Genomic DNA, 12,283 nt, shown 5'->3' with positions numbered 1-12,283 from the left:
CATTTATCAATTAATCTGAGCATGGGCAGGGAAAACTCATTAAGGAGGCCACTTTAGGAATTGCGTTCCACAGGTACAGAGGCAGAAAGTGTGTGTGTTTGTGGGGGGGTGGGGTTACTGACTTGACGCAGCAAGTTACGCACGCACGCACACACGCGCACATCCCCGCCCGCCCGCCCACACACACACACACACACACACGCACACACTACTAGTACCACAGACTGCCATTGTCCCGTGCAGCATGGGCTTCAAAACGATGAGTGGGGCGATAGCGAGCCAATTATAATGAACATAATTGCAAAGTCACCTCATTGACTCCAGATCAGAATACGTATACATCAACACACACACACACACACGCACTTTGTGATGCCAACTGGGAGCGTGGTGGGAAACAACGCTGACCGCAAAGAAAAGGGAGGAAGACGACAAGGGCATTTAGTTAGAGAAATGCCATTAAAGCTTTTAGGGAAGAATGTGTAGTGTAGAGTATAATGATACTACACAGTGGGTGCTGCTGGATTCCCCTCACTATATTAGGGCTCTATGATTTCTGTGTTAACAGAATAGCGGAACCTTGGCTTGGTATTTTGCAGTTCGTTCCTAAAAAACCCTGGAACAAGTTAGAAACTGAAAAATCCTCCATTGCTGTGAATGGTAAATATTGTTGACTGAGGCTAAAATAAGATCCTTATCTATCATTTCTTTGACAATAAATTGATTGACAAGAGGGAAATAATGGCCTGATAGAGGAAATAGATAGCACTAGATTAGGACACCCTGTGCTAATGTCAATAGTCATAATAATGGCCTTAAACTCATGAGTCAATAATAGCTCACTGTGGGTCAGTGTGGGACCAGAAGCCACAAAGAAACACTGGTGTCTTGCTGATAGATGAAAATGAATGTTACGGTCCTTAAACAGGAAGTGAAAATGCGTTCTTCCACAGCAAAGTCCTCCAAGCATGCCTTTGTGGACCTTGCTTTGGGAACAGAAAAGGGCCTTCCCACTGTGTTGTGTTGTGTTCCCACAAGTCAAGTATAAAACCTCTGTTTGATTCATTAAATGATTAATATCATCCATGTAGTAAACACCGTGGTATTAGTCCATTTATTAGAGCTAGCAGCACTAAAGAAACCAGTCAGTATTTCCTATAGTCGCTGAACACCATAAGCGACAAAAGGAGGAGGTTGCTAGAGGGCCTTATAAAGAGGCAATTAGAGCCTTATCGTTTCTCTTTTCTTCACACACAAGAGTGCACATTTGAGTGCACACACAAAGAAGATGGAAGAATTCATAAGGTACTTCTGAGCTTCTTTTTAAACTGTGGAGAACATTTGATTTAATTCAATTAAAAATGTAGCAGGGGGCAACGTCAAGTATGACATGAGGAGAGTGTGGTATGGCTAACTGGAGCCATTGTGCAGGGTGGGGGGGTAGTCTTGGACCTTTTGGGGGCTTGAAGAGCTTTCGAGAGCATAGACCTTTATCTGGTCACCCAAAGCTCACTTTTAAAGCTCACCCCCAAACCCCAGGTCCTTGTGGTCTTAGACCCACACACCTGGAGGAGCGGGTCCAAGTTAAATCCAGATTAAGATAATGTTACTTCTTCTGCGGCCGCCATGTCATTCAAACCCCTGGCCTCCATGGCCACTGGATAGAGGAACACACAAGACAAAAAGGTTTGCTTCATTCTCTCCACACACACACACACACACACACACACACAAAGGACTTTGTGGCCATCCTCATAAGCCCTATTAGTCTGCTACAGAGCCTCTCATAGCAGACATCAATCATGGAGGGATTAGTAAATTCCCTCTTTAAATGAGTGGCAAGGGAAACTTCCCTTCAAGACCAAAGCAAGTCTCTGCCTCTCTTTCAGAGATTACACAGCGATTTGTTTTCATTTGGTTCCATCTTCATCGTTTTCTGTCTCACTCGCTTTTCATTTCTCCCCGTACTCCATCCCGCTTGCAGCTTGTGAGGTAATCCTTGGCAGATAAAACTAAAGAGGACTTACCAAAGGCAGATTACAAGCGGCGCTTTGCGCAAGGCCCTTTTACAGCAGCCGACGCGGGTATTGAGAGTGAGCTCTGGCGCAGTGCTTAACTTATGAACTCGACATGCACCCGGCAGACGAAGAGGAGGTGAAGAAATGATAGGCGCATTACAGTAACTGGATGAAAATATGTGTCAAAACACACAAAACACACTGCTGCCTTTCAAGGCAAGCATGTATAAAATTGAGTTTCGAATGGACCCTGAAAGCCATCAAAACACTATTCGTATTTAGTGATTACCATGGTTAATCGTATTGAAGTGTGTTGCCATATTGTATATTCAGTCTAACAAACTTTCTTTTAACGCCTCAATGTTCCAAGTAACAACCGCCAGTCTCGTTACTACAGTGGAACCTGTTTTAAGTCGACACCATAAACGGTTGTCAAGAACAGTGTCACTGAAATAGAAACTTAAGCTTAATTCAAGCAGGCACATTTTAGCACTAGGAATAAGACAGGACCAGAACTTGATGAGTTGGACGACAGGCAGGTTGTCAATATAAGCGGGACCGACTAAGGCGACTTCCACTGTGCAACAAAACCACGCAACATACGGCAACAACAATTGCCTCACTAACTGGTTTGTATTAATCAAATCAACAACAGTTCAGTAGTGGCCTTCAGCCCGACTTGATGACAGCGCTGACCTGCCGCATGAAAGCATAAGCGATTCAATAAGGAGGAAAACATTTTCTCCCACAAGATCCAATGTCAGACCGCTTAGAGGCTGCACATGGGCCAAGGGAGGGAGGGAGAGTCCACATAGGTATGGGGCAGACATTGAGAGGCCCTGAGGTGGCTTTGCTCAAGTTAAGGATTATTCTGCTAATATTACACAATCTATGGAGAAGGCAGGGGAGAGATGGGGAGGTTTGGACTATGTCTTTTGTATATTGTTGTATTGAATACCGTATACAGTCGCCCCTCACAACATCGCTCCCTCACTCGTGGTTTTCCAAACATTACTTAATTAAAAAGAAAATCACTGTTTGGTGGTTGACTATGGCCTATTATTAGTAACAAATATGCATATTTAAGCAAACTGGATGCATTTTTTGCACAAATTAAGCATTTTCAAATATAAAAATATCTAAATGAACTAAAACACAAGAACAGTATAAGCCATTAAGACCACAATGTGTCTTAAGTAATCAGTAATTGTTCAGTGAGACACCAGCAAAGCACCATACATGATACAATAATAATAAAACATGATATAATAATAATAATCATAATAATTAATGTTGCGGCCATAACCCACAACAAGCTAAAACTCAACACAAAACCCCCAACACATTGTGTCACTGTCAGAGACAAGTGTGGACAAACACAGCTCATTAGCATTAAAGCTACAGGCACAGAAAACAGCGTGTTCCTTGTAGGGCTTACTAAAAGCACTTTTAAACTGCCTAAATTCCAGCATCCAAGCTCCATTTTGGACAACACACTTCCAATACATTATAGTGGCACCTCTGACACTTTATTTAAAAATAGATGAACCTTTAAAATAACCATCTTCCTGCATATGTGAGAGTCTGTCAAACTTATCAAAAAAGATGGGAGTAACTTTGGACACTATATATAAAGATAAAAAGATTAGGCCTTAACGAGGGCAACGATCACAAGATGAGAGATGACTGTCCTTGTCTCCTGGGCTCGCCTTTGTCCTCCAAAAAAAAGTCTCTTCTTTGTCACGGCGACCTCGGTAGTGCTCCACAGCGCCCATACGCTCCACTCTCGCCACGAACCCCAGCAAAAGCTAATTAAGAAATATCTCAGCCTTCTGCGAACTCAATTAAATAATGTTAATTTATTCTAATTTCAATTTGGAGGTAGAGCGAACGGAAGGGGGGGGGGTTGTGAAAACAAAGTATGGGAGAAGGAGGAGGAGAGCTCCGGCCTCTGCCGCCTCCACCACCACCCCTACCACCATGGCACAGGAGCAAAAACTATTTAATTCTAACCCTTTGATTAACAGAAGTCATCACACGAGCCCTTCAACTGCGAATGAGGATAAAACACCTCTCCCTCACCTCTGCAAAGAGTGTACGAGAAAGACAGATGGCTACGACACCATGATAAATGATGAATAAGGCTATAATTTAACATTGTATTGTAGTTTGTAATGGGAGCCGCTGGGGTTAGCTATGTGCTCATTTACTTTTTATTGTGAGGCCAGCCACTAAACCAGGTAGAGCAGAGGTGTCCAAGCTTTTCCCTCTGAAGTCCGCATACAGAGAGAAACTAAAGGATGTGAGGAGCTTTTTATTTATTTATTTTTATTTATTTATTAAACACGCTAAAACCAATCCAATACTGGTCAAGATATGCAGTGCCATTAAATATATTTAATAGCGATGGCCAATAATATCGGCCCACCAATATTATCGGCCCGATACTGGCATAAAAATTTAATATCAGTCAATATCGGTATCTTTCCCTATAATGCAAGGCGATAATAAACAATTCTGTATATAGGCCTATGGGCTTTCGTATTTTCTGGCGCGCAAATGACCTCATAAAACTGCCTGTCAAGCGTGTAAACAACTGTGGGTGGCGAGTAGCAAACTAGTTCGCTCCTTCCATACCATCCATTCATTTCTATGCCGCTTATCCTCACATGTAGGAATGTAACAATTCCCAGAAGTAAGCGATGGTACAATCTGACACTGTGTGTGTGCGGGATTAGGGAGAGTCCTTGGAGACGTCCGTGAAAATGCTGCTTTTTCATATGATACCGGGTGTACTTTCATTTGTATACATGTTTGTTATGTTATGCTTTTTTTTTTTATTAGCTTCACAACAAATATGTGTTAATTCCACGACAGGAGGTATATACAGTACACATATCGGTATCGGAAATTGATAGTTGGACAATATCGGCATATTGGATATCGGCAAAAAAGCCGATATCAAACATCCCTAATATTATAAGGAATAAAAAATAACATAAGAAAAAAAATACATACTCACAGTTAGGGGTGTCCCGATTGATATCGGATATCAAGCAAATATCAGCAAAAAAAAAAAAAAAACATGAGTATCGGATTATATCGGCCTGCATCTAAAATCTCCGATATTTGCACTCCAATACAAGCAGTGGATTCCAGACTCCACCCCAGCACGCCAATCCAGCAGCGGCCCGATAGAGTCCGCGTGATCACAACAACAGTGTGCGCTAATGTGTTAGAGTAGCAAGCAGTAGGAGTGATCTCGGTCATGTGTATTTTTTGTTGAAGTTTGAAAAACACGTTGCAGCTGAGTGCAATACTGGTCATGCACAAGTTTCCCGTGGTGGCACATAACTGGGGAACTTTAATACGACCAAACCCATCGTGCATTTGAAGCTGCGTTACACGGAAAACTCCCACGGAATGACAAGAGGTCATTAAATAGTATTCTGTTTATTAATATTCAAATCCTACTTTGCAAAAATTGACTCATGGCGAGCGGGTCTGGAACCAATTACCCGTGATAAACAAGGTATTTTTTTTACTAAATATAATAGTAGATGAATGGTAAATTAAAGCATAACTCCTAAAGTCAATGAAAGGCAATTGTTAATGTCGATGAGCTTTTTTATAAAAAAAAAAAACAAAAAAAACAAACAACTATTTGTACATGGCAATGTTCTGCTGCAAATTGCATGTCCTTATGTATAAAATATGCCACATACCAATAAAAATTGAGCTGCAGGCCACTGGACTTAGATTTTTGATTTAAATATAGAGTTGAATGTCTTTGCTCAAACTTTAGCGAGTAGATATAAGCTTAAAACTTTTCCTTATATGAAAATATGGCACAAATTCATGAAGCGGAAACAGGATGAAAATCTTAAGATCAGAGCATCTAAGTGTAGAGTGCTTTGACTATGGAATAGAGATGGAACAGAAAGAAGAGATCACTGAATTACTGGGATGGAGAGCGGGGTGGGGGAATCAGCTCCAAGGAGATGGACTGAATCGGACCAGACAGAGCTCACAAGCCGCCGAACAGGAGCTCCCACTGTTCATTTAAATTAATCCCATAGATATTTCCGTCCAGCTCCGCCACAGATAAAACTGCTGGTCCTGAATCTGTTCTTGTATTGTCATATGTCCGCCTTATTAGACCATACCCAAACTAAACAATTGTGTTTGTGCTCTTCACAAAACAAAACACTTCAATTTTACATCTCTCACCGTACATATGCTGCATTAGAAATGTCGATTTGATTTGCTTGTCTTCCTGGGCGGCCTCAACTCGAATAAAGACAAAAACTTGTGCACCACATGTTAAATACAAAGGCAATTCCAATATAGTCCAATCATTCAATCAGTGTTCAGCAGGTGTGCTGAGCTTATTGCAAATCCAATCCATATGCGTAAGAACTGCACACGGAGGAAGCGGGCGTACGCCATATGTCTTGAGGATGCACCAATTTTTCACAAGCTGCCGTTGAAGAGGCAGCTTTTAATGCGATGACATGGAGGATCAATGTTTAAGGCTATACCTCTGCTCGTCTTAGAAACGCATCTAACCGAGTTTACGAAAAGTTTGGGAATTCTCATTGGATATTATTTGTATGCATTTAAAATACAGACACAACCCAACTTACAAACTAGTTACGTTCTAGAAGGCTGTGCATATCTTGAATTATTTGTAAGCTGTTATTTTGCCATTTGTCTATTGTTATAATTTTGCTATAATTATTCACGTCGGTTCTCCCGCTCACCGTCTGTCTCTGTAAGACCCCAGCGAATGGTGAAAAAAAAAGCAAATTTAAAAAAACACCCTAAAAACCTATTTTTGATACTGTAAACCCTAAAATATAATGTACCTATCGTAGTTATTAAATACATTTTAAAATCAGTTTTACACATTTAGAAACAATTGCAGGCATTATAGTGTACAGTATTGTATAAAAGTGTACTTGTCTTTTTGTCCCTTGCAGATAATGCTGTCAAACCACTTTACATTTAAGTTACCATAACTAAATCAAATTACAGTCTTCGTTTATCACGGGTAATTGGTTTCACTTTGAGCCTTGTGGCTTATACAGTGGTGCGGCTAATTTATGGCTAAATTCCAATCTCGTGACATCACCTCTACTTCAGAACTACTACTAATTGTTTATATACTGTGCCGCTCCGAGTCAGTGAGGAAACGATATCTCTTTCTGTAGCAGGAGCCAATCATGAGCTATCAGTGCACTCACAACGAGCTTGCCAACCCACTGGAAATCGCAGGAAGTCATTATATAACAGTATAACAACGTAACAGGCTGACTCACAGTGTCATCTTACTAAGAAGACACTAAATTCATTCCACTGCAATTTAACACTCCACAAGTATACCTCAGAAATATAAAAACATGTAGCAATACTAAGTTTAAAATGAAAATAACCCAAAGTTTTAAAGTTTTCAGATACATGTGTCTATATTTCCGAAGTATAACGTTTGAGTGAGAAGCTGCTGTGTGATGATTTTAATGTTGTTTGCAAGATTAAACCGTGAGTTAGGCTGTTATCTTGGGTAATGATCTCCTGCAATTTCCAATGGGTTGACAAGCTCAGGTGTTTTCTTAGCTCGTGATTCCTGTCAAATAAAGAGCTCACTGGTTCTCACGGACACGTGCATGCCACAACATGCCATTTTACGCGGACACGTGCAGCATGTATATGTACAAATATTTTTCTTCCTCTAATTTTTGTTGGTGCTGCTTATGCGACGATAAATTTACGGTAAATTGAATGTTTTCATAGTTAGAGCATAGAAAAAATGATTAAGACTTTGTAAATACATTTTTTACCAATATTAGAGCCCTCTAGAAATGAAATAACACCCCTATAGTCACCAGTACACTCCTATTATTCCTCGTTTACAACACATTGCTCAACTTTAATGCGCAGGCTTCGCGATCACTGCTGGGACACAAGAGACATTAAACATAGCATGGTACCAAGCTAACTAGTTAGCCTCCAAATTAGTTTATTCTAAACTTAAGAGTTTCATATGGAGTAGAGAAGAAGGACAAAGTTATAAGCAAAAAACTTACCATTTCCACATGGAATGGGAATAGAACTTTTTTTCACCATGTCATGGCTGACTCATGCAGTGTGAAGGAAATATAACATAGTGTCATGTCTCATTAATGGAACATTACCGACCCCTAGTGATCAGAATACTACATACATAACTTGTCTTTCAATATTTTTTGGCTAATAATAGTCCATAGTCAAACCACAAAACAGCGGCCATTTATTAATTAATCAAATTTCGAAGAAACATAATAGAGTGAGGGACGACTGTTCTACAATTTCTAGCAGAGAAAAGAAATCTGTGAATATGCGAGGGAACCACTGCAGAACCGTGAATAGATGGGGAGGGGATCTACTGTACTACAACAAAGGTGTGAATCTCAAAATTCAAACTTGTGGAAGTATTGCCAACAAAAATGCAACAATTTGTTCATATGTCGGAACATTTGTAATTTTAATGTTCGTAAGTACGGTAGCGTCTGTATAAAACTACTTTTTGTGTGATCTCTGTTGAAAGCGAGTGTTTTTCATTCAGCCGTCTCCATATGTAAAAGCTGAGTGTGATACAAGACTTACTAATCTCCTTTGCTTGGATATGATTTCATTCACGCAAACACACATACGTACATCTCAGCCTTCAGGGCAAGCTGTAAATGCATCACCCTGGCTTTCAATGAAACCATTTTTATTCACATGGTGAGATTAGACCCGGTCGCCTCACAGTGTGCGTTTATCTCGGCCTGACACACCAGATTGCTACAAGAACAGTTGGTGGAAACAAATAGAAATGAGGCATGCACACCTCAAAAGCTATTGTGTGAGATAGGTGGAGGTTAGCCGGGTTTTGGGGGAAGGTGACAACTGTCCCCCTAACACATTTGCTCATCTGAGCCGTGGGCAGAGCAGAGACTTTTAAGAGACGTACAGGTGCATTCAAGAGCACATCGACACTCTGTACACGTTCACTGTGCGATGTGTTGCCTTCGCCTCAGCCTCTCATAGCGAGAATGTCTTCTCTTAATCCCTTCTGACTTCATACATTCAAAAAGGTCATCTCTCTGCCAACACATGGCTGCAACGTGCACGTGTTTGTGCGTATATAGTGCTTGGCGAGAATAAGAAATAGAAACCTATTCACACTGCCTGTATACGGCCACAAACCACAGTATCTCTCTTTTCACTATTCTCAGAGCATCCTCGTTTCTCTCCTTTAGCACACCCATCTCCCACAATCCATTCTGTGCGTCCCCACCACCCTCCCTCCAGAGGCAGGAACATCTCTTGGCCAAGTGTGGCCCCACCACAGACCACTGGCTCTGGGTAATTAAAGTGGTTCAGGCCCCCTCACCCACGGTCACAGGCAAGTGCGGCTGGGTGATAAAGGAACCGTGCCATAATTACATGGACAGCCACTAAAACAGTCAGCTAGCCAGGTGCATGGCGGTTGTGGTGATGATGGTGGTGGTGGTGGTGGGGGGGTGCTGTGTATGCTTGTGTGGGTCTAAGTAACTGTACAAAGTGTGATCGCATGTGTGGGTGAGCGCGCGCAGGGGGTCAACACCCCCTTGTGATCGCTCTGCTGTAGTTAAGCTCTCTGTGTTTAAGCCCCACATAGGCCCATTCAACCCCTACACACACACACATACATACACATGCGCGTGCACACACATACAGTATATGCAGAGTTAACCCCCCCGGCACCCCCAGCCAATCATTCCCCACCAGTGGTCTGACTCCTGCCGTGAGTGTGTGTGACCATCAGCCATTTAATTAGAGCCAGCCGCGATTTGCCTAATTTAAATAAACAAATAAATAAACATCGGAATTGGAAAACTCCTCAATAAACAAACACTCAAATGAGGTGTTCGGAAGATTAAAGAGAATAAAAAATTGGGGAGTGAGTCGGCAGACAGAAAGCTAATAATGCACAAAAACTATTATTGTTATCTATTGTGAGTTTAGTGGCACAGAATGTGGAGAAACAGTTTGGAAGACTATGTCACTGTTCAATGTTTACCTTTGGGGAAGAGGAGACCAGATCTCTCCCAATGACTGCTGCCACTGGACTGGGCCCGAGCGACTGGGCTTTCTCCCCAACCAGGCGACAGCCTGGTTTGGGAGCTGTTACACTGGGGCTGAGGCCAGGGCCCGTGCTGGGAGGCGCCGGAGCCTTCCTCTTCTGGCCGGTGACAGCATCGAGAGAGGGGCCACCAGTGGGGCTCCGTGATGGGCTGGTCTTTGGCTCGTAGAATGGGTTGGACCTGGTTGAAAGGAAGTACAGATGTCAAGACAAATCCAAAAAGAAAAAATACAAACACAGTTTTGCTGCTTTAATTCCATTTGTGGTGAGTTGCATAGACAGACCAGTGTAAGACATTATATTATATTATATCATATTATATTATATTCAACCACATATGGATGGGCATTTCACAACATTTCCAGTGTTTCCCCTACCATTATATAAGAGGGGCATCCCACTCCCAAGGCCACCCCTGCCCCACCAAGAAGGTCAAGTAAATGTACAGGTATTTGTATTTTACCTTTTTTTTTTTTTTTTTTTTTTAATAAATATAGCGCCAGATGACAACAGAGGAAATTTAAGGGTACCTTTCATACAGAAAAGGTCCACACATTGTTTTACTAAACTAACTATCCTTATTTATTTTCTTATTTACACAACAGCATGTCCTTTCTGGCTCTACACGTGCAGAAGAGCTTAAATGCATTGTATTAATTAATTGACACATCTTTATTTAGACTTTGTCAATTTTTTTTCTGGCACTTTCTGTTAGCTACTTTATTAAACGTATCTGTCGAGAAGCAATTAAAATACAGATGGCTATGCTGCATGCGTGCATGAGTGTTTGCATTGGGATATCGATTATCAGCCCAATCTGCTCCCCACCCACAGACACGACACGCACGTGTGTACCCCAAATGAAGCTGTAGAGGAGCAATCACATTACAGTCGGCAATATGTGCACGTGTTTGTTCCCCAAAAAATGGTAAAAATAGGGCAAACACTGAATTTCCTTCATCCACAATGGGTAAAACTGATCAATTAATCACTAGTGTCGTATTGAGCAGAATAATGCATAATAATCAACAATTCCTCACAGTCAACCAAATTTCCTGTAGTGTGAGTATGTTTACATACATAAATGGTAATTATTAAAGTCATCTGTCATCATACTTCTTAACCCATGGTTAGCTCCAATGTTTGGTTGAAACTGCTGGAAACTTTTCCATTTGTTGCGACACAATGAACAACACAGAGGTGCGGAGGTAATAGAAGATTCCGGTGGACTAAGGTCAGGTCTGCACGACCTCATATCCTCAGTGCTTAAGGTGCACTAGTGACAGACACTGACAGACACACACATGCCAGAGTGTTATCAATATAGAGGCATGCTTGTGGCAGTGAAAGCAGAGGCAAAGCCCTGAGATATTCACTCAGCATGCGACAAGCAGTTCTAAATAAACACGAGAAATGGATGGAGCAAAGAGTGTCAGAACCGGTCAAAGTGACAGAAGGAGGCCGAGGGGAAAGAAGAGGGCAAAGCAAAGAAAAGCAGGCAAGCCTAAAGAGCAGCTTCAACAGACTTGCACACCCTAAAAGAGGCCTGCAAGGGCTCCAGTCAAAACACCTCACTGCCCTCTTGAACTTTCCATTCTGCAGAGAGCGACCTCGGATTTACAGGGCCAGTCACACCAGTCAATAACATGTCTGCCTAAAAAAAAAAAAAACGGCCTGGCTCAACCACAAGGAGATACACGTAGATTTTAGATATGGTCATGCTCCTGTGAAGGCCCCTGAAAACCAAAAAACAGTTCAGATGCTCAGAGTAGACATAGATATGTGGTGTTCTTAATCATTCTTTGTACACTCTTGGCAAACATGTACTTTAATAAACACTCTAAAAGATACAGCGGAACCCGTTTAAGTCTGACTGGCTGACTGACGTCAACATAGGAGGTTGTTGACATAACCAAAATCGAAACTAAACATTGCTTGTACATTTACTTGGAACTTTGGCCAAAGACATAAGGACAATAGGGTGCAGATAAATGACTTTTGATCCAAGGGTAGTTCATTGACATTGTTTTTTCTTCTGTTTTCATATTGTATACTGTTATCTTAGAGAGCTGCTGTGGTAATTTTGTTGCATGTCTTGACTACAACGACAATAAAG

At 41.6% G+C, this 12,283-nt stretch overlaps 1 protein-coding gene across 5 annotated transcripts in view; it reads right to left on the bottom strand.

Moving 5' to 3' along the window:
- ehbp1 (EH domain binding protein 1) overlaps nucleotides 1–12,283 on the bottom strand; it is a 137,828-nt gene that overhangs the window by 86,265 nt on the left and 39,280 nt on the right. For all 5 annotated transcript variants that reach the window (XM_054798274.1, XM_054798277.1, XM_054798278.1 and 2 more), the window contains one exon: nucleotides 10,105–10,348. In XM_054798274.1, the coding sequence (XP_054654249.1) occupies nucleotides 10,105–10,348 (244 nt within the window). The remainder of the gene's footprint in view (nucleotides 1–10,104; nucleotides 10,349–12,283) is intronic.

The sequence above is a fragment of the Dunckerocampus dactyliophorus genome, chromosome 14, assembly GCF_027744805.1.
Source record: "Dunckerocampus dactyliophorus isolate RoL2022-P2 chromosome 14, RoL_Ddac_1.1, whole genome shotgun sequence".
Classification (NCBI taxonomy): domain Eukaryota; kingdom Metazoa; phylum Chordata; class Actinopteri; order Syngnathiformes; family Syngnathidae; genus Dunckerocampus; species Dunckerocampus dactyliophorus.
This window is presented reverse-complemented; position numbering and strand designations above follow the sequence as displayed.